This window comes from Phragmites australis, chromosome 18, assembly GCF_958298935.1.
Source record: "Phragmites australis chromosome 18, lpPhrAust1.1, whole genome shotgun sequence".
In the NCBI taxonomy this organism is placed as follows: domain Eukaryota; kingdom Viridiplantae; phylum Streptophyta; class Magnoliopsida; order Poales; family Poaceae; genus Phragmites; species Phragmites australis.
This window is the reverse complement of record NC_084938.1, coordinates 505,645-533,414: the sequence shown is the minus strand read 5'-3', so window position 1 is coordinate 533,414 and position 27,770 is coordinate 505,645. Positions and strand designations below refer to the sequence as shown.

At 44.6% G+C, this 27,770-nt stretch overlaps 6 protein-coding genes and 1 pseudogene across 6 annotated transcripts; 3 read left to right on the top strand and 4 right to left on the bottom strand.

Annotated features, from left to right (window-relative positions):
* The first annotated feature begins 328 nt into the window (after nucleotides 1–328).
* LOC133899727 (protein TRACHEARY ELEMENT DIFFERENTIATION-RELATED 7A-like) lies at nucleotides 329–1,720 on the top strand (annotated as a pseudogene).
* Nucleotides 1,721–1,806: 86 nt separating this feature from the next.
* Nucleotides 1,807–6,916, bottom strand: LOC133899726 (chromatin assembly factor 1 subunit FAS2 homolog). The gene is made up of 14 exons (XM_062340774.1): nucleotides 6,577–6,916; nucleotides 6,340–6,463; nucleotides 6,141–6,167; nucleotides 5,932–6,004; nucleotides 5,731–5,834; nucleotides 5,427–5,641; nucleotides 5,311–5,341; nucleotides 4,836–4,904; nucleotides 4,563–4,629; nucleotides 4,026–4,114; nucleotides 3,790–3,928; nucleotides 3,582–3,682; nucleotides 3,173–3,337; nucleotides 1,807–2,109 (listed from the first exon to the last, which is right to left on the bottom strand). Exons 1-14 carry the CDS (start codon nucleotides 6,688–6,690, stop codon nucleotides 1,901–1,903), a joined length of 1,527 nt encoding a protein of 508 aa, XP_062196758.1. The 5' UTR covers nucleotides 6,691–6,916; the 3' UTR covers nucleotides 1,807–1,900.
* Nucleotides 6,917–10,463: 3,547 nt separating this feature from the next.
* Nucleotides 10,464–11,456, top strand: LOC133899382 (pectinesterase inhibitor 28-like). The gene has a single exon (XM_062340373.1). It carries the CDS (start codon nucleotides 10,539–10,541, stop codon nucleotides 11,175–11,177), a length of 639 nt encoding a protein of 212 aa, XP_062196357.1. The 5' UTR covers nucleotides 10,464–10,538; the 3' UTR covers nucleotides 11,178–11,456.
* A 2,936-nt stretch (nucleotides 11,457–14,392) lies between these two features.
* Nucleotides 14,393–15,394, top strand: LOC133899287 (pectinesterase inhibitor 28-like). The gene has a single exon (XM_062340265.1). The coding sequence runs from the start codon at nucleotides 14,507–14,509 to the stop codon at nucleotides 15,143–15,145; it is 639 nt and encodes a 212-aa protein (XP_062196249.1). The 5' UTR covers nucleotides 14,393–14,506; the 3' UTR covers nucleotides 15,146–15,394.
* A 1,433-nt stretch (nucleotides 15,395–16,827) lies between these two features.
* LOC133899647 (protein mago nashi homolog 2-like) lies at nucleotides 16,828–20,009 on the bottom strand. The gene is made up of 3 exons (XM_062340675.1): nucleotides 19,706–20,009; nucleotides 19,431–19,607; nucleotides 16,828–17,078 (listed from the first exon to the last, which is right to left on the bottom strand). The coding sequence occupies exons 1-3, from the start codon at nucleotides 19,931–19,933 to the stop codon at nucleotides 17,013–17,015; spliced, it is 471 nt and encodes a 156-aa protein (XP_062196659.1). The 5' UTR covers nucleotides 19,934–20,009; the 3' UTR covers nucleotides 16,828–17,012.
* A 1,003-nt stretch (nucleotides 20,010–21,012) lies between these two features.
* LOC133898901 (uncharacterized) lies at nucleotides 21,013–23,759 on the bottom strand. Its single transcript, XM_062339711.1, has 3 exons — nucleotides 23,245–23,759; nucleotides 22,969–23,153; nucleotides 21,013–22,859 (listed from the first exon to the last, which is right to left on the bottom strand). The coding sequence occupies exons 1-3, from the start codon at nucleotides 23,543–23,545 to the stop codon at nucleotides 21,345–21,347; spliced, it is 2,001 nt and encodes a 666-aa protein (XP_062195695.1). The 5' UTR covers nucleotides 23,546–23,759; the 3' UTR covers nucleotides 21,013–21,344.
* Nucleotides 23,760–24,231: 472 nt separating this feature from the next.
* LOC133898903 (uncharacterized) lies at nucleotides 24,232–27,367 on the bottom strand. The gene is made up of 5 exons (XM_062339713.1): nucleotides 27,023–27,367; nucleotides 26,718–26,918; nucleotides 25,638–25,805; nucleotides 24,625–25,063; nucleotides 24,232–24,543 (listed from the first exon to the last, which is right to left on the bottom strand). The coding sequence occupies exons 1-4, from the start codon at nucleotides 27,284–27,286 to the stop codon at nucleotides 24,629–24,631; spliced, it is 1,068 nt and encodes a 355-aa protein (XP_062195697.1). The 5' UTR covers nucleotides 27,287–27,367; the 3' UTR covers nucleotides 24,232–24,543; nucleotides 24,625–24,628.
* Nucleotides 27,368–27,770: the final 403 nt, after the last annotated feature.

Genomic DNA, 27,770 nt, shown 5'->3' with positions numbered 1-27,770 from the left:
AAACAAAGAATGATGCGTGTGTAATCAGGCCATACACGACGCCATTCCAAACAAAGAACGACGTGTATGTAGGATTCAAGGATGGATGTAAACCATGAGTGCCAAAAGCAAAAGCTTAGGTGTCTTACTCATACCCAAAAAAAAAAAAGAAGGGCAGCTACACTACACGGGCGGACGGGCTTTGATGCCAAGGAACGCATTGTTCGGAAGCAAACGCAGCTGAAGCCGTAGCATAGGAGCCAAGTCACTTGTACTGCACCTCAAACCCTTCGTTCCAAGACATAAATATACGTAGCGCATGATCAACAGCACAACCCATTGAGCTCCTCTTACTACAGCAACAGCCAGCAGAGTTGTCTCAAGGCCTAGCTAGCTCACTCATCCAATGGCTTTCACCCCTGGCTCTCCCTACTTCCTTCCAAACCCATACTTTCCAACGGCACCACCACGGCCTCAAACCCCGCCACCGCCCACTCAAACCCCGCCTTCACCTCGCCGTACTCCACCTCCACCCACTCTACCTCCACCGTCACCTCGTAGTGCTCCCCCGCCACCCACTCTACCCCCTCCTCCACCTCGCCGTGCTCCACCTCCGCCCACTCTACCTCCACCGCCACCTCGTAGTGCTCCTCCACCACCCACTCTACCCCCACCGCCACCCCGCCGTGCCCCTCCTCCGCCCACTCTACCTCCACCGCCACCTCGTCGTGCTCCCCCGCCACCCACTCTACCCCCACCGTCACCTCACCATGCCCCTCCTCCACCCTCATCACCCCCACCGCCGCCTCGCCACACTCCACCCCCATCATCACCACCCATTCGACCACCGCCTCCACCAACTCCTCGCCCCCATGCGCCACCACCACCACGCCCACTAGCCCCGCCTCCGCCTCCCCCCAGCCCTCCACACCACATTGTCATCATTGTGGTGTTCGTCTTGCTGGGCGGCCTACTCCTACTGGGATGCCTCGCTGCTCTCTTCTGCTGGCACAAGAAAAGGGGAAGGAAGACGGAGAGGAAGACAGAGGTGCTGAACTACAGCGACCATGTCCATGTCCACAAGGCGACCATGTCAGGCCCCGAAGGCGCCAAGGTCGTCAGGCTATCAATAGACGAGGACATCAAATTCCAAGAGACGGTGAAGAAGCAGGAAGCCATTGGCGAGGCCTCAAGCACTGCAGCAGCAAGGAAGACGTCACACCACAGCCCTTGGCTCTGGCACAAGAAACAGGAGAGCAAAGCAAAGAGCAAGGCAGAGCTCAGCAACGTCACAGAGCACCACCATGTCGATGAGAAGATCGTGCCAGGGTCTCACAGCGAAAAGATTGAGGTCCTTTCAGAAGATGAAGATATCCGATTTGAAGAGGCGAGCGAGAAAAAAAGCATATGAGAAATCGAAGGCGCACACAATCAAGTCCTAAGAAGATGATACCACTATCTGCCCAAGTTTGCCGATACTAAAGGTCCTTCAGCTTGAGGAAATAATCACATCCATACCCTTGCATGCATTTGATTATTTTGATAAGATTCTATGTTCTTTCATGTGACTGAAATAAGGGCGTCAGAAACCCATTTGATTGGATTCAATGTGTAATTATTTGTCAGCGTTTGTATATGAGAAGTTATGTGAATGAATTTCTTCAACGAAATTTTACAGAACCCTACTGTCAAAGAGGCCGGTTAGTGCCTGACTGTTGCTTCATAACAAAGTGTGCTCGTAAACACGACCTTTCAGTTCATATTCCCCCGTCACCCCATGTGTCAAGAGCAGGAGGTCAATTTACGGTGTCAGAATGCGAACACAGCTGCAAACTGAACTTCTTTACAGGGTCACCCAGATATAATTTCCAGTACTTGTTATCACTACAGAAGACATCATGATCCTAACTACTTCTGCTAATTAGTTAATTGCAATAGGGGTGATTCTCTTCTTCGTAGGCTTACTTGATGCGCTGTTCTTGGTCGTCACTGGTGGCGGTGTCACTTCCGCAGCTTCAGGACTGGCTACCGTCTTAACTTTGTTGGCACCAACATCCACTTCCATGCTGTCTACCTTCAACGGCTTCTTGTTTTCACAGACCACATTTCCTTCAGCAAGCTCCCCTGTCCCTGAATTTTCAAGAATTGAGCCCTGTTAGAGCATCTTTAAGAAAACTTATGTGAATAAGGAGTATAGATGGCAAATGCATGTGGTCCGTGATGAAGGTCTGGCATGCATAGTACTACGATAAATAATCACATTCACGGAACTGTGAGGCACAGGTGCACCAGGAGTTGCCCATGAAGCAAACGGTGCTCCAAGTTGCCACCCCTGCCGAAGGGGTTACCGTTGCGACTGGTGTTGCCCAGTCGACCGAGGACTGTGTGCAACTGTCTGAAACTTACCTCACAGAGATTATGGACTGCTATCTGGATCTCCATGTTGTGCCTGCTCCAGACTTAGCTGAAGTGCCTGAACGCCCAGTCGCCCACCACCCGTGAAGGCCAGGACCCCCCTCGCACTCCACTGCAACCTCCACCAACAGCGGCACCGGCGAATCGCAAGCGAAGGTCTTACGACAGGTCATCGGTCCGCTGTAGTGCCCGCCTTGCCTTGAAGTCCCTAGCCAAATTCAAAGGATCTCCACCTCCGACATCGAAGGAGCTCTCTCAGTCTTAGATCATCTCGGCCGTCGGTCTTCAAGCTTTCGTGGGGCTACGAGTTCCCTTGTGAAGAGCTTGTTTGCCGGTGCCGTGGTAGTGGCACCTTAGCAACATGAATGCGAGTTGAGAGGGGGTGATGTACGAGTTGTGGTTTGTTTCGCCTCGCTGATGTGGATTTTAAGTGTTGCTACCGTGGTCTTGCCGTTGCTCTTGGTGGTTTCTTCCATCAAATAAGTTGTGGTTGTCATCTTTTTCTTTTTCCTGTATGCAGCCGGGGCTGCATGGTTGTATTTTTTCCTGCTTTATTAATAGAAACCGGCACTGTCTTGTGCCCGGTCGTTTCAAAAAAAAAAAATCATATCTACAACCTTGCGTGCATTGACTATATTGGTAAGGGTTTGTTGAAATAAGGGCACCAGGGACCCATTTGATTGGATGGCCTGTGCTGTTGCTGACGTTCACACTTTTATACAAGCAATTTATGTGCAAATGGAATTCTTTAACGAAATTTCACAAGTAGTAGGCTTACTCAATATGACATTCTCAGGCGATACCGGTGGCAGTGTAACTTCTACAGCCGCAGGGCTGGCTTCCATCTTAACTTTGCTGGCTCCAACATCAACTTCCATACTATCTACCATTAAAGGCTTCTTGTTTTTACAGGTGACACTTCCTTCAGCAACTTCCTTTGCTCCTAGAATTATTATTGCAGAACTGAATCATGTTAGAAGAGCGTCTTCTAGAAAATGCATATCAGAAGGAAAAATGACAATACAGCTAAATGGAAAGTTCAAAGTACTGACACAATTTTCCACAATTAAGCATTCTTGCTGTTATGTTCGATTCAGATGTTACGTACTACTTAACCAAGAGCCAATTGATTTTTTGCCACCACCAAGAAGAGGAATAGATATGAAAAGAGGAATAGATAGAAATACCAGAGAGAACAATAGGTTTCCCCAGTTCCTCATTCTCAAACTCTATAATAGTACAGTAGCCATCTCGTGACGACACTGCCAGGTATTTAGCATCAGAAGACCTGACAGAAAAGAATTGCAAAGATGAGTTTCTAGTCCCAATAGATAAGACAAGCTCCTATCTACCCCATAGAGGTGACTCTGAAAACAAAACTGTTTAAGAACTCACCATGCAATATCTGTAATGGCAGCATAGTGTAGACCAGCATGTATTAGAATTGGAGGAACACTTTCAGTATCATAGACATATAGAGAGTTCAAAGTAGCGACAGCAAAAACAACTCTGTAGGGAAGCTTGAAGAAAGCATCTGCAACATTTCCAGAGTGATTCAGCTTCAGTGTAACAGATATTAAACATTGAGCCATTGAGGACCTCAAAGCAAAGCTACCATAAGATTGAGGTACCTGAGTTAGAACCACGCAGACTGAAAATAACAGGGCAGAAACGCACTGCTACTATGGCTTTACTGGCTCCAGGGAGTTGTATCGCAGGCCTGCAGTGCCAAAGAAAGTCAGTACCCTAAAAGAATAATATAACTACATGTATGAGATAGATTATATGATGGAGAGTATGTTGTTCTGACAAAAAAAAACATATAAACGTCATGATAGCCTTAACTAAAATTATGTAACTTGCTGTAAAATCTCAACAGTAACTAACACATTCGTGACAAACAACAATACTCTTTTAAGCACTCTACCAGCTAAGCAACCAAAGACAACTACCTTTTAAAGTTTACGACTTAAGTTCGCGCTTTTAAATTACAACTGACTCATAGATGCAGCTGATATAACTTTCCAAAAGGCAATTAAGTGATATAATTCTATGATGCTCCGTTTTCACATTCTCTTGGTTAGTTTAAGTCAATAAATCGATCCATTTGTTTATAGAGCAAGAAGTTGAAAACATACAGATGTTATTTCAAGTCTCAGATCTGCTACCTTGAGAGGTCTCGCCTTGGCATTATATAAGCAGTATTAATCACTTCAGAGGAGTGTTTAGAGAGACCTGATCGAGATTGAGAGAGAGAGAGAGAGAGAGAGAGACAAACTTATCAACAGGACATCAAGTTACAACGACAGAGAATGTGCTGAAAATATCTAAATTATGTGCAACCAGAGAACGTAATTGCTGAACTTTTATAGCCAGTGATTTTATTCTGACAAATTGACCTTAACAAATAGCTACTGTTGCCACTGGCAAAACAGTTATACCTGCTGGCAGTACTAGAAAAGATCCATCAGGTGACCATGCCAACCTCCGGAAGAAAGATGGTAATGTTTTTTTTAGAAAAGACGGCAACGAGGATTGCCGATTTTATTAGACTAGGAGTAAAAGAGGTACAAAAGACCCATTGAAAGGAAAACAAGAAAAAAGAGAAACAATTAGGGGGCGCAAAGCACAACTACGAGGCGCCTAGAAGGAGAGTGGGAGAAGGAACATCCACTCTGTTTGATCAAGGGATCAACTATACAACAGAGAGCAAAAAACTACTCGTTGTTGGCTCCCGGGACAAGGCCATAGAGATCTCGCCGAAATCATCCTTGATCTTGTGCGCTAACTGTTGGGCTGTTTGGCTGGATTTTCTGAAGATTCTTGCATTTCTCTCTGTCCATAAATTCCACCAAAACAGGAGTACCAGTCCATTGAAAAAACCTCGGAATTGTTTATCAAAAGATGGTAATGTTTCATCATGAAACAAATGAGCTTTAACTGGCGGCTGCGAGACAAAGGGTTATATAGTGCTATTATCCAAATTCAGTGCGCATTCAAATGCTTTAGCAATTAGGGTAGATCAAACACACCTTGGATTCATCATGATTTTGATACTCTATTTTCACCAGCGTATGCTGGCAAACGAAGTTCATCTTCTCTGGGTTCTTCGATTTGCCTTGAGGCTTATTTGCATATATTTTACAGGTTCTGTCAGAGCTCAGTGAAGCAATATACTCACCCAAAGGATCCCATGCCACACCCTGAACATAATGCAGATGTCCCTCTAACTTTTGCTGCATCGCGCCTGAGAATGGCATGACATATGAACCATATAAGACACTACAGAACCCATGGGACTGCAAATAAAGGGTTAACTGCTGCAGTGGGAATTACCTTTATTAGCGTCCCAAATTATGCAAGTGTTGTCAACTGACGCAGAAACAAAGAATGTGCTGTCATGCGACCACTGTAGGTCAAGAACGTCCTTGTGATGGAACCTGTTAAATAAATAGGGACGCTACTATTTAGCAAGATCCAAAAGAATAGTGCTGGTTTAAGAAATGCATTTTTTGCCCTTCAAAGGGTAGAACTCACAATAACGTCTTGTGCATTTTCCAAGACTCGCCATCTTCAGTGGAATTCAATTTCCACAGGATAATACCGCCACCTGCAGATTACGGAGCGAGACAATTATCGTAAGCAGGACAACAAAAGAACAATGAATTCACTCGTTTCGGTGCAATAAAGATATGCTTAAGAAATAATGACTTGACATGTACTCCTAAATGCGAAATAGAGCATACCATCAGCACCGGAAGCAAGATATTCTCCTGCAAGAAACCAGCGTGGGAAACGGCGTTGATTAGGTATATGGAAAGACTAGAAGAGAGTTTAACAGTATTTAATGAATGTTTGTTACACCACCAACTTAAGGAAACGTAAGAAGAGATAGGTAAGGCTCATAGAGACTGAAACTGTGGCGCGACTTGTAGAGTGAGTTACCAGAAGGGGAGAAGCGGAGGACATTCACCGCGGAGCTGTGGGCAGTGCCGTTGGGTACGAGGCCGCTCTGGAAGGTGGCGGTGGGGAGCTGGTTCTCCGAACTATCCGACGCTATCACCCAGATCTGCAAGACGAAATCGGTGACGAAATGCGGGGCGGCCGCCAAAAAGGGGGAATTTTTTAAGCACCAAGCCGAGGGTGCTAGAGGAGAAGAGAAGGGTTGAGACGGGAGGGGACCTTGATGTCGTGGTCTGCGCCGGCGGTGGCGAGGCGGCGGGAGGCGGGGTGGAAGTCGAGGCTGAGCACTGGCTGCAGGTCGTGCCAGTTGATCTGCACCGTCCCGCCACGCATCTTGGAGTCGTCGATGGATTCCTCTCCGCCGATCGGAGCCTCCCTCCCCTTCTTCCTCGACGGTTCCTCTTCCTCCGCTGCCCCCTTCGCCTCCGATCTCTCTCCTCCTGCTTGGATCTCTCTTTCTCTCTCTAGGTTGGGGGAAGTTGTCACGGCAGGGCGGGAAAAGGGAGGCGATTGGGCGCGCAGCCGGCAGCTCTCCCTCCCTGCCGGCTCTTCATCTACTCTGGGCCGTCCAGTGGGCTCGTGGAGGACCGCACTCCACTTCTTGCCGCGCTTTCCTAGAATTTTTTTTAATATTTACAAAATTACATTACTATTTTAAAATATTGCATATCTGAGTTAACATCGAGCGACAGCAAGGTATCACCTTTCTAACAAGAAACACTTTTACAAAAATAAAGATGTTATCTTTCCAACGAGCAATAGCTTAAAAAATAAAAAAACATTGTGTTTCATTGCTATAAAAATTCAAAATACTATTGAAATAGTCATAAAAAATTTTAAAAAAAAAGTATGTTGTAGATGACGCTATAATCTATCTATCTAAAAAACTTCAACTCAAATCAATACTTTTACAATAAAAAATAAAAATGACAAATTTTATTACACACAATCTTAGATCATAGTATCCTCTATAACATACATTTTTTTCAAAAAAAATTATGAGTATTTCGATATTGTTTTTGAATTTTGAGAGCAATAGAATGCAGTATTTTTTTTATTCGCTCAACCAACGAGCAATGGTAAACTAGATGTGCAATATTTTAAAATGGGTATGTAGTTTTGTAAATATTGAAAAATAAAAATAAAAAAGATTCTGCTTTCCTACATGTGCATAGGGGTGGGCAAATAATTGAAAAACCAAGAAAGAAACTGAACCAAAATACTGATTTTTACGGGCTGATCGGTTTTGCCTTTGATTTCTAAAATGTTACTAACCAATTTTTAGTTTGTAATATGGTTTTCAACTTTCAAAATCCGAACTAACCTAATAAATTGGATTGATGTACATATCATAGAAAATACCTCTTGGTCTAACCTAAAAAGCCAACGTAATAGCTATACCCTTATTCCTTTAACTCCTTCCACTTTATAGCACCGCACCACGTAGCGCATTGCCCCACACGCCTATCTCTCGCCCATGCGCTCTTGCTCGATCTTCCTTTTGACAATTTCGGTTGAGAAGCAAAATCCAAAATAATCGAACCGAATAAAACGGTTAATTAGGTTTGGTTTCTTATATTTCTTAGGATAAATCAGTTTCCCCTTATAAAAACCAAAAATTTTATAAACCATAAAAACTGAACCGACTTAACCATATTAACTGGTTGCCCACTTCTACATGTGCATGTTGTCCTTTTTGAGGAACTATTAATATATACTGATATTAGATTATCAGTTACTCATATCCGGTCTCTTACGTTCAAATTACATTCATGTAAAGGAAGTTCCAGATTACATTGTTTTATTCTACCTTAAAAAGGGGAATACCTAGAAGAAATTTCTAGCAGCAAATTGTGCATCAAGAACAAGAAAGACACCCAACTCAAGTCAAAGATGACTAAAACCTGGTTTGGTGGAGGTTTACACCCGCACCTCCCACCATCCGATCTAACTACGCTATATTCCTCTTTTTTCTCTTTTGAAATAAATATTATCGTGACGCTAGGGTTTAGAGGGATAAAACTGATTATCGTGACACTAGATATTTTCAAATGAGATTAGATTGTTTTTGGTACTAGTGCTGCCCTGCCCGGCCCAGAGTGCAGAAGTGGACTGCTAGATGGATACACATCGCAGTAGCCATCACCTAGCACTACCAAGTACTGTAGTAATTTCACAGGGAACAGATGATCACCAAAACGTTGTCTGAAAAAACAAGACGATCACCGAAACCATCCGACACTAAACAGGTAATAATGCACTCACTTAGTAGGAGTGGGTTGGAGCATGCATGTATAGGCCACCTGAGGACTAAAATTAACGAAAAAGGAAAAGTAACAAATGAACACATACACTTACTTTTTCTGCTAGGTAGTTGAAAACCACAACAATTCGATCGTTAAATACAGTGTTTGTTGTGTTTGTTTTTCACTCCTAGCTAGGACGTTCACGGCCAAGTGAAGCAATATTGTAAGTGCATATATAATTGAAAAATGTGCTGCTTAATTATTGAGCAAGAAGCAGCAGCAGCAGCATTATATATAGGTGCCGTGCCGTTGGTTGGACTGCAAATAATCGACGACGGCCGCAGCAGCTGCTTATTCGCCTGTGTTTTATGATCGTGCATGCACGTGATCCAAACAAAGTAAAGGAGGAAAGGAAGAAGCACGCGCATATCGTAATCTTCTGCTATAATCTGTATGTAATTATGCAGGCCCAATTTGTTGATTATTAAAGTGAACTTGCTTAGTGCTGTTGTTGTTAAGGACTAGCTAGCGAGCTAGCTTGCCAATTAAGTAACCAGAGGCAGCCATGCAAGTTAAAAAAAAATGGAGAGATTTCGTAGATGCGGGAGCAGCAGGCATGCATGGTTTGGTCGCGCGCGTTGACATGCGCATGCACCAATATAATGCTAGGATTTGAGAGGAATGCTGCCGGATTCTGCCAGACTTTACAACCATCTACTATCTGTCTCGTCGTCGTCGTCGTCTTCGTCTTCGTCTTCTTCTTCAGACGCGTTTAATTTGTCCGCTCGGCTGCCACCACTGCCGCCGCGACGAGAAGGCCGGGAAAAGCTAGCTTAGCGAGCCATGCATGCAAGTCAAATTAACACACTTGACTTGAGAGTACGTACGTACTGAGTGGAGTGAAGCAGGCACGAAATTAACCAGTTGGACTGGACGTACCTAATCTTATCTTGAGAGGATCGGAGAAGCGTCAACACGCGCGCAGGGGCGAGCGAGTGAGGGTATATGTCTCCGTTCAAATTCTTGTTTTTCAGTAGATTTAGCTATTTTTCTCTATGCACGTATCTTCAATTGTATTTCATGTGTTAGGTAGTATGTACAATTTATTGATTTAATATAGTTAACTTCTAAATTTACAAAAAATGTTAAACACATTTAATTAATTATAGAGAAAATAATAGTACTTTTATGCATGCATATAGTTTTAACATGTAGGTGAAAATAATACTAACCTAAAAAAATTGTTTCATATTTTTTTTAGTTTTAGATATTTTTCTTTGCATTTTAGATTTTTTTTTTTAGCTGATTTATTAATATAACTAATATTCATTTTGACATTTTCTAGAATTTCTCGAAAAAGAAAATTACATATATATGTATACGTATATGTATATATACATATGTGTATACGTATGCATGTATATACATACCTAGTGCCCACTGCTACAGTAGCAGAGGCCCTAAGAGCTTGAGTATTCTTCCACCGTTAGTAGATAGTATTGATTGATGTCTCCATTTAAATTCTTATTTTTCAGTAGATTTAGCTATTTTCTCTATGCACGTATCTTCAATTGTATTTCATGTGTTAGGTAGCATGTACAATTTATTGATTTAATATAGTTAACTTCTAAATTTACACAAAGTGTGGAACCAACTCGACAGCAATAAACCTAACAATATTTTGCCTCAAAAGCTATAGCAACCTTTTTAAGACAACAGAAATTAAGCTATAACAGCCTATATTTGGTAGCTAGTAAAGCACTAAGGAAATAAATGAGTCAAATGTTGAGAGCCAATGCAAGAATCCTCCTCCTATAAAACCCCATTAGCCGCTTCCGTCTTCCTGCACCCCAACACAAACAATCTCATCTCAACACTTTTCACACAAGATCGATCGAGCTCACCACGACGAAGTAACGTAACTCTCTAGTAGCAATGGCGCCAACCAGCACCACCAAGAATGCCCTGGTGCTCCTTCTACTGGCGCTCCTCCCCCTGAGCACCCTCTGCTCCCGCGCCGGCCCGTCCGCGCACCACAGCCACGGCCACGGCGCCAAGCACTCGCCGCCTTCGCCTTCTCCACCCCCGGCCACGGCCGCGCTGGTGCGCGCCACATGCAACTCCACGGCCTACTACGACCTCTGCGTGTCCGCGCTGGGCGCCGACCCCTCCAGCGCCACGGCCGACGTGCGTGGCCTCTCCGCCATCGTCGTCTCCGCCGCCGCCGCCAACGCCTCAGGCGGCGCGGCCACGGCCGCCGCGCTGGCTAACGGCACCGCCACGGCTCAGCACGCCGACGCCACCGTGCAGGCGCTGCTCCGCACGTGCGCCGCCAAGTACGTCGACGCCCGCGACGCGCTCTCGGCCGCCAGGGACTCCATCGCGCAGCAGGACTACGACTACGCGTCCGTGCACGTGAGCGCCGCCGCCGAGTACCCGCAGGTGTGCAGGGCGCTGTTCCGGCGGCAGAGGCCCGCCGCGTACCCAGCGGAACTGGCAGCCGGGGATGAGGCGCTTGGGAAGCTCTGCTCCATCGCGCTCGACATCATCACGCTCCTCTCCCACAGCAGCTGATCCAGAGATCAAGTCATCTTGCGTTGCATTAGCTAGCCTTTACTCCATCGATTCGTTCATGTCATGTCAGTCCAGTGAGTCCACACCAAGTGTAATGACTAATGACACGCATGTACGTCGTCTGTATGATTTTGCTAGCGGCCGTATACTGCTAGTACAGATCAGCTTGTTAATCTGTACTTACTCGATCCAGTATATGTGTACGTTGACTTGATTAATCTTGTTATGCTAAACTTATTAGTTCAAAGAAACTACGTACGTACGTACGTATTCCTAAAATGATTTGTGAAATGAGTCGATTTAAGTGACGAAGACGGACCCGGTGACAACTCCATATCAAGTCACAATCAAGCGACATAGTAACAGCCAGAAAAAAGAAAGATTTAAATGGCTTCCAATACAAGGCTGATTCATCCTTTGAAATGACATTAGCATTCCATTCATCATCAGTGCTCTCCTTCCATAAGGCCTCAAAATTTGGGCTTTGAACCGCACCCTCAATGGGAAAGTGCTCTATGAGCTTGTCGACAACTTTTAGTGCCTGCGAAACCAAAGAAAGTGAAGATGAGAAAAAAGAAACCTTAGACGGTTCATAAAAGATCTTCACACATCCAGCAGCTCTACCTATATCATAATGCTCTGATCGACACTACAAAATAACCAATAATTCTCGTGTGTAGTATTACTAAATGGCCAACGTCGACGATGTAGTACATTTGGTATTCATTTCTTTTCATATGTTATACTATTTTATTTCTTAAATAGATGTCGTTTAGGATATATATAGTCAAACTTAACAAACTTTGATCATTAATATAGAAAAAGTATTAAATTTTGTCACATAAAAATGATATTAGTAGATTTATCTTGGAAAATACTATCAAATGATTGTATTTTCAATAGTTTTTTATCACAAATTCTTAGAAAAAGCATTGGTCAAAGTCACATATTAAACATCGTACCGATGTTCTAAACGACAAGTAAAAAAAATGAAGATAGTAGTATTGTTTAGAATTATTTGTGAGTAATTTTTGTTGCTGATTTGATTTCATCCTTGGGAAATGCCAGATCACACTAAAAATAGCCTCGGCGCGCCATTTGAGAAAAATTACAAAGAACAATAACAGTCAGCCACTTGCAAATTACACTCGGGAATTGTTGCATGTATCTTGTACTAGGTAATTAATATTGACAACTTTCTAAATATTACGAGCAATCGACTATACAACTGGACCAGAATGGAGTGTCTATCTGTCTCGATCGTACGTATATACGCGTTTAATTTGTCCGCTCGGCTCCACCGATGGAAAGCAAAGCATGCATTCGATGCAATAGTCAAACGCATGCAATTGATTGAGTGAGTGAAGCAGGTAGGAAACCAGCTGCTTGGAGTCAAGTCTTGGGACTCACTCTCTAGCCTGAAGAAGACGACCAAACGGACGATGCTGCAGTTCTTCAGTTATCTACTGTATAAGGGAATGTACAGTGGTTTAATTAGAGAACGATTGTCCATTCATATTATTTACAGACTATATTGAAAATAACTCGTATAGTGAATTATTTATAAAAGCTGTCTAGAAGACTCACATGTAATATTATACACAACGATAATGGCATATGCAATGGTTCAGACAGCATCAAGCCATTTAATAGACTGTCTGTTAATTACTAGATAATATTTCTCTCTACTCCTCTCTCATCCACATCATATAAATATCATGTGATATCTTTTATAGACAACTTGACATCACATATCTAAAGGTCTGTTTGTTTGGATTTTTGGTTCTGGTTTCTTTGAAATGCTGTGCTTTTGGATTTTATGAAAATTTGTTTTTGGATTTTACAATAATTTTTTGGCTTTTCAGCACACTACTTCTTAGAAAAACTAGTCCCATCTAACTTCCCAACTTCTAGTTTATTTTCTCAGAAATAAGCTTCTGACTTCTTTAGAAATCGTTTTTCAGTAAACTTGTTGGTTGGACTTTTAATAGAAGCAGAAACCAGAAACAGACTAAAATAAATAGACTCTAAGTATCACTAAAACACATACAGTTTTCATGAAAAAAAAAGAACTAAAAATAGCCTATCGTGGACTAAGCACTAAGGCTTAAGTGGCAGTAATAACGTGCTACCAAGCTAGGGGGCAACCACACGAGAAACACATACGGTCCATACTCACACAAACAGACAGAAAAATTGGGTAAAACGGACTATATAAAAAATCCCCTTGTCCAGTGGAAACGTCTGTCTAGTTGTCCAAGGCATGACTTGACTTGACTGCCTAAAAAGCAACCTTAATTTCGTCAGTGCGCTGTAATTTGCAAGCAAACAACAGGCGATGTTACGTTGCTAGCATTTAATATTATCTCTAATCGGTCGTCGATGTACATTCATGCCGAATTAGTCTTTATTTGGTATTGTGCACCCTCCCCCACTTAGAACATTTAGCTTCATGGCCACACTACATGGTCCATTCAAAACCCTCTCTTCTCTTTTAGTGGCGGTAACTCAAAAAAAAAAAAAAACCTTGGATCTATCGCGGAAGAGATGGAGAGGAAAATTATACGGCAGAGAACGACAATGTTCGTTTGAATTGAAGGAGTGCAAGTGGAAGGAACATCTCTCGAAAAATGTCATGAAATGTGGGAACTAGCTAGCCAACAAGCAAATAAAACTTCATTTCTATTGCCACGGAAGCAATGCACCTATCCATCCGAAAATGCACTACCACAGTGGCTTATGTGTCATGTAGTTTATCCACACCACTCACTTTTTTCACTGACATTTGTGCACTGCACATATCAGATGTGTGGTACACAAACTCTCAATGCAAAATGACACGGGGAAGTTATCCATGTTCCTAGATGTTTCCTATATATTCATGCAAGTCTCTTACGGTGCTAACAATTAGTCAAAAACGATTTCAAAACATGATATTCTCTTAATAAAATCTTAAGGACGTCCTTCCTCTCGTACTCGTTTTTTTTCTAGATGTTTCCCATCCATGGAAAAAAAAATGCTACATGACCTGCCAATGGTAGCTAGTTAAGCACTAAGGAAATGAAGAAAGCACAGGGTGGACTCCTCCACTTGGCATTGTGAGAGTCAATGTTGACAGCCACCCACCACGACAAACTCTTCTCCAGTCGGGCATGCAGTTCTCCACCTAGGAGTTAGGACTAGGAGTATAAAACACCATCACCCGGCAAGAGTCCTCCTCCACTCCAACACAAAATCTCATCACACTAGCTAGCCAGCCAGAGCCAAGAGCATCACACAAGCTCATCACTCTTCACACAAATCCAAGCTCTCTCTAGCCAGTGCCGCCAATGGCAACCACCACCAAGCAGGCCCTGGCGCTCCTCCTCCTGGCGCTCCTCCCTCTAAGCACCCTCTGTTCCCGCGCCGGCCCGTCCGCGCACCGCAGCCACGCCCCCAAGCACTCGCCTCCATCTCCACCGCCACCCGCCCCGACGGCCGCCGCGCTGGTGCGCGCCACGTGCAACTCCACGACCTACTACGACGTCTGCGTGTCCGCGCTGGGCGCCGACCCGACCAGCGCCACCGCCGACGTGCGGGGCCTCTCCGCCATCGCCGTCTCGGCCGCCGCCGCCAACGCCTCGGGCGGCGCGGCCACGGCTGCCGCGCTGGCGAACGGCACCGCGACCGCGCAGGCGCCCTCCGGCGCCGACGCCACAGTGCAGGCGCTGCTCCGCACGTGCGCCGCCAAGTACGTCGACGCCCGGGACGCGCTGTCGGCCGCGAGGGACTCCATCGCGGTGCAGGACTACGACTACGCGTCGGTGCACGTGAGCGCGGCGGCGGAGTACCCCAAGGTGTGCGAGGCGCTGTTCCGGCGGCAGAGGCCAGGGGCGTACCCGGCGGAGCTGGCGGCGAGGGAGGAGGCGCTCGAGAAGCTCTGCTCCGTGGCGCTCGACATCATCGCGCTGCTCTCCAACAGCAGCTGATCCATTCGCCCATCATGCAAGTGATCACCGACGTTGCCTACTTACTTGCCTTACTCCATTCGTTCATGTCCAATATAATACGTACTCAGCTACGTGTAATGACACGTACATGGTCCATGATTTCGCTAGTATATATATACTACTAGTACTCGTGCACTTGTTAATCTGTACGTACTCGAGTGTTGAGTTGATAATATCGTTGTACTGTTGGTTAACTCCTGATGAAGAAATGTGTACTTAGTTCCAAAACTTTACCCAAAGTGCTCTGGATGAAAAACTGCAATATTTTTTCTCCTTTTCCCTTCGAAGACTGTAAACTCAACCGCATGTCTATTGCACTGCAAGTGTATATTTGGTAGAGCTCCAGCTTTATGAATTCTTGAAGTAAGATATTCTTAATTCTATAAATTTATAGAGCGGGAGCTGCATATACACTAAAAGTGCTTAAGTGAGTTATCTTGTTTACATTCTAGACCGAAAATAGATACTTCAATAACTTTATATTAACTTATAAACACAAGATCTGAGGTTAAGCTGAGAGTTAAAGCCATGTCAAACCGGATAGAAATAAAAAAAAAGAGGCTTTTGAGGTGCAAAATCATGTAGAAAAATGATATCATTATTAATAAGGCTGTTAGGTAGGTCTCAGAAGAGAGAGCAAACACAAGATATGAGGTGAAGCTGGGAGTAGTAGCCCTGCCAAACAGGATAGAAATAAAAAAAAAGAGAGAGGCTTTTGAGGTGCAAAATCATGTAGAAAAATGATGTCATTATTAATAAGGCTGTTATGTAGGTTTAAGAAGAGAGAGAGCAGGCAAGTAAAAGACCACATGGAAGAAAAGGGTGTATCTCAGCATCTTCTTTCCTAAATACTACATCCTTTGGCTAAGTTGCTGTATGGACCATTTGGACTTTAGGTGTGAGATCTGAAGAAACGAAAGATATCCCCAAGCAAACAGTGAGTGAGGTAACATGGCCTTGTCCCAAGGAAGCAGCAAGGTCACATGTTGGCCTCAGAACTGTTTCCCTTGGTTTCGGGACACCTGAGACCGAGATCTCAGCATCTTGTTCCTCCTCGCATTTTGTTGGTCCCTCCACCTCCGTGTCTAACCTTTCTTTACAGCTTACCGTACCCAAATCCTAATAGGATATGGTTGAAAAACAAATCCTAATAGGGAAAAGAGAGAGTAAAAGGCTGGAACAGTAGCATGTTTCCATATATTACAAGGAACAGAATCATGGGGCTCTTCTTTTACAAAGTCTTCTCTTCTGCAAATATATGTATGCAAAAACTCTGCTTACAGTACTAGGAGTGGAATCCCCAAAGCCAAAAGTAACAAAGGAGGTTGGCTACCTAACACTGCTCCTGACTGACAAGAGATGCCATTAAGCAGACAATGCGAATCAGATAAAAGATAAATGGCCCTATGAGCTTTAACCACACGCTTCTGCTTTACAAAACGAAAGGTTCTGATGAGTCGGTCTTTGCCAGCCCTCGAGAGAACACAGTCAGTCTATGACAAGCGAACCTGGAGCATCAAAACTGCCAAAGAAACTGGACACCCATTCATGTGCCGTGCCATCTTGGCAAAGCACTGACACACAACATGAGGTTCAGCATTAACAACCGAAAGGAGAAGCGTGGCAAATGGCATTAACTAACTGATACAAAAATAAACTCCTAACAGAGAACTAAACAAGCATAAATATCATTACCCGCAGTATGCACAATCCAACAAAAATCCCAGACAAACTCAAAAGATTTTACCCAGTCTTCCACACTCATCAGAAACTCACTAGAGCTTACATGATACAGGACTTCCTAACACCTTGCAGCATGATAACACAATTAGGAACGCAATGGAGCTCATGACTGAATAGGTTTGATCTTAAAGTGGAGGTTGATAAGTGAAAACACGAAACACTTCAGATCCTGCACACAAAAACATCGGGAAAGAAAAGTTAGGAATACATCTCGTTTACATTGTCATGTGCTGCACACAACAAAAATACAATTTTTCAGAAGACCTCCTCCAGCTCATTACATGCTTTTGAACCATGTTCAAACTACAATACCAGGAATGTGATCTAGAATTTATAATGTAGGCATCCACGAAAATGATCCACTAAGTAGACCCAATAGAAGTTTATGGATGTATTAATATAATGACATCTACGCTAGAGGGGTGCATTTGGTCATTTTTAAGGAGAGGTGCCAAATTAAGAGTGCACATAAACCTGTGAAGAAAATAACACTGACACGCACCAGAGGCATAACAAATATTTTAACTTTCCTACCCACCTCGCAGTTCTAAGTTCTTCACATATCATGCTAGCAAATTTCAGGTACAACAAACCAACTAACCCAATAGCTGTTAATGTAACCTAAAACTATTTCCTCAAACAAGTGTTGAAATGTTAATAATACTTGAGCTATTACAAGCTCAATCAAGTGTAGACAGTAAAAAGCAGACCATCTGGCTAAATTTCAAGGAAACAACAAATCATCCATCAGCTCTATAGATTTACAGCAACATGATAATTTCTCTTTGACATCTAAGTGGATTGTTAGGTTAGGAATGGTAAAGTGGCGCTAAGTTTCTGAGGTTCAAGGTAGAAGAAAAAAAAACATAAAACCAATGTCTGTCTTTTCCCCTGCATCAGGTTTGAACTTTGCAGGATACCAGATAGGTGAACTTAGGGGGGGGGGGTACAATTCAAAATATGTTGATGAAGAGCAGATAGATAGTTTCTTAATCATGACAGTTATTTCAAGGCAACAAAGGGCTCAGTGTGCAAAGCTGGATAAGACACACCTCCTCAGCCTATGAAAAAAAAAATGTTCCTGAGTAGTGTTCCTCAAATGCCAGAAAAAGGAGAAATCATGACTCTATAGGGATGTAAGTGGGTACCTAATAGGTAGTTCTGGGTCACTGCTTAGTTCATTCTTTTTGTTAAGTTAACTTTGTGGAAGCGTATTTTAGTTTAATTGAGTGAGTTTTGGGTCGACCCAATGACCCAAAAAATACAAAACTTGCATCCCTATCCAGAGCGAAGACACTGAGTATGTCATATCCAAACAACTCGCAGTTTTCTGAAACCAATGTTTCTTTTTTTTTTAAAAAAAAAGGAACATATTTTGCTCCTAAAACGCCAAAAGAGAACTAGGCATCCAAACAGGCGAAGTTGAAGTATGCCTTCAGAAAGAGAAAAAAAAACTTTTCCTCAGGTAATCAGCAAAGATTTCTGGAGTTTATGGCACTAATGGTTGCCAAGAAACAATCCGCCACCTGGAGTACTCTGTTCTTGTTCAGCATCGACTTTCTACAGTTTCCTTCATTTAGTGTAAAATCCATTATCTTAGGACTGTTAAGAACATCTCTCCAATGAAATAAGAATCATCAAGAATGGTCATCGACTCATTGCTTATCTCAAAATCTAAAAACATTTAAACTTAGTTCTCTGATGCTCACCAGTCATTACTGCTTCAAAAATATGAGCAAATGAATTTATCCAAACGCTCACAGTCTACGATTAATCTCAGCAGCTAATCAATTCGATGAAGCAAATGCTGCTATGCTTCACATAATTTAAGCACAAGGAGTTCTCAAAAAATAGATGACAAGTTTTCTGTACCAAATTTGAGACTAATAATTGGCTAAGTTACATTGCAACAGTAAAGTCATAACTCTGAATGCCATCACAAGATTGAGCCAGTAGAAACTGTCATTACTGACAAACATATGCATTGGTAACTTATTGCTTGCTGTGTTGAATTTAAGAATTCGTGTGGCATCTAAATTATAGATAAGTAGCATCGTCAATCAGAGTTGGTGTAGCACCAATTGAAGAGAAGCTTGTCCAACATCGTTTGAGATGGTTTGGGCATATACAATGCAGGCCCTCAGAAGCGCCTGTACATAGCGGAAGAATAAAGCGTGCGGATAATGTCAAGAGAGGTCGAGGTAGACCAAACTTGACATGGGAGGAGTCTGTAAAGAGGGATCTGAAAGACTGGAATATCACCAAAGAACTAGCCATGAACAGGGGTGCGTGGAAGTTAGCTATCCACGTGCCAGAGCCATGACTTAGACTTGCAAGATCTTATGGGTTTCATCTCTAGCCTACCCCAACTTGTTTGGGACTGAAAGGCTTTGTTGTTGTTGTTGTAGCATCGTCAATCAGAGATAAGTAGCGTCTAAATTCTAAAGCACGGCAACCCAACCAATGAGGCAACAAGCAACATGGAATAGGTAGACGCGAGGGCATCGGGTTGAGTGCAAACCTGGACGAGGTAGTAGAAGATGCGTAGGCCCTCAGGGTCCTTGCTGGTCTGGACGTCGACGAGGGATCCGATCTTGGAGGTGGTGAATGAGATGTGCTCGTTGCCCATGACGATCTCGAGCTCCTGCCTGCCGATGCGGTCGGGCTCGGGCCAGTTGCTGTCGTCCTCCTTCATAATCTGCGGTCAAGGCCTTCCTTGGTAAGTAAACCCTGGCAGACTGACTGAGAATCGAATCGAATCGAAGAAGGGGATTGGAGAAACCCTAAGGGGATTACCTCGGACTCGTGGATGATTCGCCTTGCCTCGCGGAGGACGGAGGGGGAGACGAAGACCTCCTTGCGGATCATGGTGTCGTTCTTGTAGTTGGAGTTGTTGGCGTAGCGGAGCTTGCCGTCGGGGCGGAACTCGAACTCGAGGAACTCGTGCCCGAACTTGCCCTTGTGGCCCACGTAGTACCGCAGGTAGAACTCGCCCTCGCCCTCGCCGCCGCCGCCCGTCGCCATTGCTGATTGGGTTTTGGAGGGTGTCGCCGCCGCCGCCGCGACTCTTTTTCTCCTTGTTTGGGCTGATATGGGCCAGGCCGGAAACGCAATACTGAATACTGAGCCACCATACATAATTTGGCAAAAATCTAAAATTAGACAACATACGAATGCTAAAATTATAGCATCCATATAGATAACATACAAATACTGAGCGTATTTACTAAAATAAATAACATGTTGTTATATTTACAAATTTAGCATCCGTATTCGAAGTATCATTTACCGAAAATGAATTTTCGGTACACCGTACGCAAAAAAAAAAACTCATATTCGACACACGGTGTGTCGAATACGAGCTACAATACTGTATTCAGCACACGGTGTGCCAAATATGATCGTGTGCTGAATTAGTAACCGCACGGCAGGCAAAAGCCATATTCAGCACACCGTGTGCCGAATACGACACTGTAGCACGTATTTGGCACATGATGTGTCGAATACAGTTGATATTCGGCACCATCATGTGTCGAATATAGGCTACAATACCGTATTCGACACACGGTGCGCCGAATATGACCAGACCCGTGGTTTTTCAGCATATGATATACCGAAATTCTATTTTCGGTAAATGATGTGCCGAATACGAATGCTAAAATTGTAAATACAACAACATATTATCTATTTTAACAAATACGTGTATATATATTGTCTAATTTTGGATTTTTGCCTATACAGTTTCAGTAAGTCTAATTGGCGGCGACATGTAAACTTGCTAATGAAGTTTTTACATAAGTTGCTACCGAAATATTTGATGAAGTTTCTATCAAATTTTCTCAAAAGTTTCTACCAACTTTCACTAAAGTTATCGCACAATATCCACATAAGTTGCTACCAAATATAGGTCTACACACAATGAAGTTTTTCAGATTAGACTAGGAAGTTGCTACTTATATTTACGTCACTACCAAGCATTCACATAACTCAATAAAACTATGCACCTCCAATAATATAAACAAGAAACGTATTGCTCCTTCAGAGGTAGCAACTTTACTAGAGCAAATTCATATGTAACTTGCTAGCAGTCATATATGGCTTCGAAACATAGGCAATATGGGTCTCGTTAACCTCATCATGGAAAGCGACATATTTTGTCCCATCTGATTTTCTGGACGTTGCATGCAAATTGAGCCATGGCCAGCATGTTTTGTTTAAATTTTCAGCAATCTAGTACAAAATCAGTGCCTCACAGCATTATCCTCCTACGAAGAACAACCTATGCATCAGCAACTATCACTGACGCAGAGAGTCAGCGTTTGGTTCGAAATATCAAGTCAATCTGAATTTGTTGTCGAGTGACAATGCAAGTAGCTACACAGGTTCGGCAGAAATTTGTATCTGATAGCAACAAAACAATTAATCTGCTGCAAGCCTACAGCTGTGCAGTTTGGGAAACTCTGGGACGCTTGGAGGCTCCCATCTGCTCAACCAGTGACGGCAGGGGCCGAGGAACCGGCACGTTCATCGACCTGTACAGCCTCCTTAGGTTCGCGTTAAGACCCTTTGATGGTCCGACAACAGTTGAGGAGGAATCACTCGCTGCTCCGCAGTCATAAGAGCTCTTGTTGTTGCCAATTTCTGATGAAGTCGTGCCATCCTCTGTTGCCTCCCGGTTGATTTTCGTTGAGACTGTAATATGCATTGCTGGAATCTCTTCGATCGCTTCAGTTCTATTTTGACCTTGTTCAGTCATCGAACCTCTATCCATGGATCTGCAGACTTCCCACAAAGTAGCGCCAACAGTCAAATTCTGTCCTTGAGCTTCCAATTTAGCTTCACCATTTCCTTTGATGCTCTCTTCACAGTTGACATCCTTGCGAAGTTCAGACTCCGTGCTCAAACTCCTTTCCTCTTCAGTTAAATCAACTACATCATCAGATTTGCAGTCCTTCAATAAATCAGATTCTGCGGCTGAATCCTGCTCCTTTGCTCCAACTTCATTCAAATCAATTACTTCGATGCTCTCATCAGGCCTGCTACTGTTGCACGACCCAGTTTCTGTAGCTGAATCCTTGGGTTCGAGTTCGACAACATCGATCACTTCAGCGCTCCCATACTCATCTTTCCACAGTTCAGATTCATCCTGTAGTAATCCAAACCTCGCCCTTCCGAATAGTGCCACAGGCGGCTCCACTTTGATCTCAAAATCTTCCAGTGTTGGTTCTGTGATCTCTATCAGGCTGCTATCACCAGAGCCAGATTCATCAACAAAAGAAGAAGTGATTTCCTCCTCACTCTTCCCGACGGCTTCTACGACAGTCGGCACTGCCTGCAGGGACCCGGCAACAGGAGTAGGCATTCCATCAGATATCCTGAGCAACTTCCAGAGGGGATCATCAGGACCCAACCGGGATAGGGAGCAGTGCTTCTTGACATAGCTCAGGTCCACTGCCATGCACGGAGGCGTCGTCGAGACGACCCATTTAGGCCGGAGGATCCCCAGCGCCTGCTCCAGCTCCTCCCTAGACGAGTGCATCGAGAGGCAGACATGCCACACTCCGAACTCATCCCGCATCGGCTCCGTCAGCACCAGTTTCTGCTGCATCGACGCCTCTGGTGGCGCGTAGTACGCGTACCACTGCGAGGACGGCCTGATGATCAGCGGCTCTGGCTGCCCCCTCGCCCGCGCCAGCGCGAGGATGTCGGATGCCCGCTCCGAGAGCCGGGGGAACGGTATCACGTGGAAGCGGGAGGCACCGTCGTCGGTGAGGATCTCTGGCGCGACGAGTGACAAGGTGTGGTGGCACTCTGAATTCTTCTCTCTGTCGACGTATATCTTTGACCCGAACGCCCTGGACACCTCGATGAGGATGTCTTCCTGGCCGAGCATGTCGCACACGAGGTAAACCACCGTCGCATCCGGGTGCTTCCAGATGCAATTGATCACCTGAAATCGGCAAGAAAGGAATCAAATTTAGCTGAGCCAGTGAGACATTCAGATGAGATCTCCCGACATTCATGTTACAGAACGAGAACAAAGAATCAGCAAGAACAACCTGGCGGATGGAGTCTTCCTTGGTGGGGAACTGAAGGGAGCACCTGGCAAAGGTGCAGTCGAGGAAGATGTAGTCAATGCGGCAGGAGAGGAGGGGCAGCGCGTGGAGGCAGTCGGGCGTGAGGCGGCAGTCGCCGGTGTGGAGGACAGTCCCGAAGGCGCCCTCGAACAGGAACATCACCGCGCCTGGGAGGAGCGACAAGGATGTCAGCCGGGCGGGCGGGCGGCCGGTCGGTCATCCAAATCAACGAGGACAAAGGAGGAGGTGGAGACGGACCGGGGCAGTGGTTGGCGTCGAAGGCGGTGACGGTGAAGTCGCCGTCGGGGTCAGGGACGCGCAGCGGCGGCGCGCCCACCTCCACCTCCACGAACGCGGCGCGGTCGAGCTGAGGGAAGATGCGGAGGACGATGACGAGGGTGAGGCGGGAGGCGTAGACGGGGGAGGAGAGGGTGGTGGCCGTGATGCCGGCGAGGTGGTCGCGGTGGGCGTGGGTGAGGAAGCGGTGGCGCTTCAGCGATGACGCCGGGGTCCACGTGTCCACCGCGAAGGGCAGCCCCCGGGGCAGCTCGATCGGCATCTCTCCCGTCTCCGCAACAGATTGCCGCCGCCGCCGCCGCGCCACCCTCCCAATTTGTTTTGGAGTTTGGAGGGAGGCGGGACGCGGGAGTTGTTTTTTTTTTTTCAGGGAGCGGGCGGGAGCGCCTCCTCCCTAGTCTTTTGAACGAATACAGTTTCACTCTCATTCTTTCTCGTCATTCGTCAATTCGTCTTCGAAATCTTCTAAAAATAGTTCGTCTTCGAAATGCATTCAACACCTGTAAAACAAAAGATGGATTTGTTTCATGCAAAATAGAAGAAAAATAAACTCATCTACTTGGCCTACATATGTAGAAAAATAAAATCATCATTGGGTCGATTATCTCGGTTCAATGTGGCAAACCAAACTCAAAACATTTTATGCTAACCAAATCAGAAGCCACAAGTTTGGCAAGTTTTGCCGATGAGATGTATCTACGTTTCTACAAGGCCAGAGTTTCGTTGTCAACACCAATCAGCAACTCGCGCCAGGGCCGGCCCATATGAGCTTCGCCTCAAGACAAAAGAGAAGGACACTCGACTTACAAGCTGAAATTCAGGTGGCAACCATGTTTGAGATATACCACCTCACATGAATTCGTCAGGTCTACTGGCATAGCAATAGCAAAGGGCAATCACAAACCAAACAGCCAGGAAGGATCTAAACAAGTAGTATTAACTTGCTCCAACATAAGAAGCTAAATTTTAATTCGCATAGCGTGCCATTGCAGATAAGCAAACGAGCACCCACAGTGCCACCACCAAGTTTACTCCGCTTACTAAGTTACTATACAAAGCCATCCAGACAGCCAGGTTCTACATCCCAAACTCTGTTGAAGTTAAACGATGTGACTAAACCATTCCATTTTAACGACTCTAGCATCTCGTAAAACTTGGTTCCCCGTTTCACTATACAGCATTCAGCAACTGACCATATGTGTCCTCAGAAACAAAAAGACTGCAGCAACTTCATGTCCTGCGCACTTCTTGGTAATCAACCTGGATAACATGGGTCAGGGAAAGCATTAGATGAATTGCATTAGTGTCCAAACACAAGATCACAGGGGGACTTCAACTGACCTCATCAGAAATCATAATCCTTAAGGTCCTTCTTGGAGTCGGTCAATTCCATTTCCACCATGCACTCCTCTTGGCTGAGAGGAGGGAGCCCATTCTTATGGCGTGTGTAGTTGTGCTTGTGCCACCCGCTCTTGCAGTGCTCTCTGTACAGCTTGTCCTCCACAAGCACATCACATTCTTTGCATCTGCGCTGCTGCTTACCTTGTGCATTGCCCTGGCTTTCACTAGATATGCTCTGTTTCTGCATTTCCTCACTTTTCTGAGCAACAGCATCCGACTCCTTTGCAGGCGCTGTTTGTGACACTTCAACATTGTCATGTTGGTCCACAGAAGATCCACCTTCTGCATGCGCTGAGACAGATAGTACTTCCACCCTTCCTTGCACATCCTTCAACCGCTCCTCACATGAGTGCAAAATAAATGGCTCAATCTCACATACCTGTAAAACATTATTCACAGTTACATGTAGACCAACGATATAAACTTCAGTGTGAGATATATGCATTGTGGTTTCACGAAACGATGATATCAGTGCCAAGGAAAAAACTAATCAGCATCAAGAAGGCTAAGGAGACTCTAATTCATGTTAAGCTCATAAGAGACAGAACGGTACAGTAGGGACACTATTTGAAACACGGCCACCTTGCCAGCCTAGGAGACGCTAGGCGCCACCCTCCTGCCTAGAGACTAATGTCCTCCTAGCCCGCTAAATCGGCAATCAGGCACTAGGCGCCTCCCACAACCCACATAGCGTTCAGTAAATTTTTGACACATAGTAGGAATCGCGAGCCGCCCAAACTTCTATTGATACTGCTAACTTCTATATAATATCATAAACCATTACAAGCTCCGTGACATTGTGTGTTTGTGGTGATAGGGGGTCAGGGCATACGGGCTTCTAGATAATATCATAAATGACTCGAGTTAAATGAGAAAGACCGATGACAACTCCATATCAAGTCACAATCAAGTGACATAGTAATAGCCAAGAAAAAAAGATTTAAAAGACTTACAATAGAAGGCTGATTGCCAGAATCATCCTTTGAAATGACAGTAGCATGCCATTCATCAATCCTTTCCATAAGGCCTGCAAATTTGGGCTTTGGTGCAGTGAACCGCACCCTCAATGGTGCACGCTTTATGGGAAAATGCTCTATGAGCTTCTTGATAACTTTAAGTGCCTGTAAAAACCAAAGAAAGCGTAGATGAGAAAAGCGGAAGACGGTCGATAAAAGATGGCAAATAAACATACAAGCAATAAGCGTTTGTTCAAAAAATACAAACACAGACTTGAGATATCTGATATCAAATTAATGGGGCATGTAAAAAATGCTATTGCTATCTTTATTGTGCTATACAGATGATAGTGAGATATTCCATGTTCTGGAAAATGATAATCCATACTTAATCAGTCACCCAAACTGTTAGTGATAATACAGCCTTACCAACTTTGTATGAAATTGATTATCAGGCCCAAACAGAAAAATCTCTACAGAATGTGATACAGGAGAAGAATTCAAATATTACCTGATACAATTCCCAAAAAAAAATATTACCTGATACATAAACAGCAGGAAAAAACACAACAAAAGGAAAAACGAATAGGCGAAGATATTTTCTTCTCCTTTTACTCTAGTACAGCAGATGAAAAAACAAACCATCCATTGAAAAATACAAAGAGAACAGTAATATCCAACTAATGAGCATGTAAAATGATGTCACTAACATCTTTTTCAATGCTCCACTGCTGCAGATGATGGCTAGATAAATAAGAAACAGCGGTAGTCTGTAAAGCATGCATTACAAATGATGACCAGACCAGGAATGTTACAAAACAAAGTAACAGACATCTGCAATTACTCTACATATGCTCAGAAAGGAGGCAGCTAGTTGTTCATTCGAACTAAGCATCACACAAGTTCTACAGATGATGGTGAGATGCACGGCTGATACTCTGATCATACAGGAACCATGAGGATATATATTCCGTGTACGCCACCAATTGTAGGCCTAAATGACAACAATCCCTAAAGAATGTGCTGCAGCCTGCAGGCGATGAATAGAAATGCTAGCACATACGTATCTGCAGATACCTGTTCCTTGGAGGTGAGGTTTGGATCGACTGCAAAGTGTATCTCGTGCATGAGGCGCTCAATCATGGTGATGGTGTAGGGGCGGCGGGTCTCCGGGTTGATGGTCTTCTCCATGACAATGGTGGCGATGTCGAGGAACTGGCTGGACAGCTGCGCCTCCCTCTCCTTGCCGGAGACCTGGAGCTCCCCTTTCTCCAGAATCTGGCACAAGATGAATCAACGCAAAGCGCCAATCGATCATCCATGACCATCACAGTCGGCGCGCACGAATGATTGGAGAGGGGAAACGAAACAGGTGAGCATACCTCGATGCAGATTTGTGTGTGGTCGTCGGTGCCGAACGCCTTGATGAGGTCCTTGGACTTGGCGAGGACGCCCTTGGAGACGTTGGAGTAGACGGTGCGGGACTGGAGCACCTCGTCGAGGTCCCTCTCGTCGCGGGAGCGCCACGAGAGCACCTTGTTGGGGAAGGAAGCGATCTCGAAGCGCTGGCCGTGCTTGCGCAGCCGCACCACCGCCACGTTGGTGAGGCGCTTCTGCCCCACCGGCTGCACCAGCGTCCGCGACATCTCCGAACGAGCGATCGAGCTAAAACCCTAACCCTAACAGCGGAGAAGAGGAGAGGAGAGGAGAGAGGAGCGGAAGGCAGTGAGGAATTATAGCTGCCGGCGGGGGGTGGCGGCGTGAACGGTTTCGTTTGCCTTGATGTTTTTCGTCAAGACCCTCGATTTTGTCTGTAATTGTTAACCGCCAAATCCTCTCATTTAGGCATTTAGCCCCTCAGAAAGCTCAGTTTGCCCCCTCGAAAAAATATTTATTTATTTTGTGCGTGGTTAGGCCTATTTGATTTTTTTTAAATGATTAAGGATGGAAACGGTTCGAAGACGATTATAAAAGGCTTAAACCACTTTTAGTTTCATATTTTTATTCGGAAATGAAGTCGATAACGATAATGTCGAAAATGAATACAACATCGATAAAATGAGAAAATCAGAAATAGTGTTATCAGGACGGAAACATGTCGATATTGATTAGGAATCGATAATTCATACC

What these genes read in the sequence shown, in the direction of transcription:
- LOC133899726 (XM_062340774.1), bottom strand. Translation starts at nt 6,690, where the DNA reads ATGCGTGGCGGGACGGTGCAGATCAACTGGCACGACCTGCAGCCAGTG. An exon ending in GCGCAGACCACGACATCAAG is followed by an intron (nt 6,464 to 6,576) that starts GTCCCCTCCCGT and finishes TTCGTCTTGCAG; the next exon opens with ATCTGGGTGATAGCGTCGGA. An exon ending in TTTTCTAGTACTGCCAGCAG is followed by an intron (nt 4,630 to 4,835) that starts GTATAACTGTTT and finishes AATCTCGATCAG; the next exon opens with GTCTCTCTAAACACTCCTCT.
- LOC133899382 (XM_062340373.1), top strand. Translation starts at nt 10,539, where the DNA reads ATGGCGCCAACCAGCACCACCAAGAATGCCCTGGTGCTCCTTCTACTG.
- LOC133899287 (XM_062340265.1), top strand. Translation starts at nt 14,507, where the DNA reads ATGGCAACCACCACCAAGCAGGCCCTGGCGCTCCTCCTCCTGGCGCTC.
- LOC133899647 (XM_062340675.1), bottom strand. Translation starts at nt 19,933, where the DNA reads ATGGCGACGGGCGGCGGCGGCGAGGGCGAGGGCGAGTTCTACCTGCGG. An exon ending in GAATCATCCACGAGTCCGAG is followed by an intron (nt 19,608 to 19,705) that starts GTAATCCCCTTA and finishes CCTTGACCGCAG; the next exon opens with ATTATGAAGGAGGACGACAG. An exon ending in TCTTCTACTACCTCGTCCAG is followed by an intron (nt 17,079 to 19,430) that starts GTTTGCACTCAA and finishes TTTTGTGTGCAG; the next exon opens with GATCTGAAGTGTTTCGTGTT.
- LOC133898901 (XM_062339711.1), bottom strand. Translation starts at nt 23,545, where the DNA reads ATGCCGATCGAGCTGCCCCGGGGGCTGCCCTTCGCGGTGGACACGTGG. An exon ending in CGACGCCAACCACTGCCCCG is followed by an intron (nt 23,154 to 23,244) that starts GTCCGTCTCCAC and finishes CGCTCCTCCCAG; the next exon opens with GCGCGGTGATGTTCCTGTTC. An exon ending in AGGAAGACTCCATCCGCCAG is followed by an intron (nt 22,860 to 22,968) that starts GTTGTTCTTGCT and finishes TGCCGATTTCAG; the next exon opens with GTGATCAATTGCATCTGGAA.
- LOC133898903 (XM_062339713.1), bottom strand. Translation starts at nt 27,286, where the DNA reads ATGTCGCGGACGCTGGTGCAGCCGGTGGGGCAGAAGCGCCTCACCAAC. An exon ending in ACACACAAATCTGCATCGAG is followed by an intron (nt 26,919 to 27,022) that starts GTATGCTCACCT and finishes ATCTTGTGCCAG; the next exon opens with ATTCTGGAGAAAGGGGAGCT. An exon ending in CTGGCAATCAGCCTTCTATT is followed by an intron (nt 25,064 to 25,637) that starts GTAAGTCTTTTA and finishes AATGTTTTACAG; the next exon opens with GTATGTGAGATTGAGCCATT.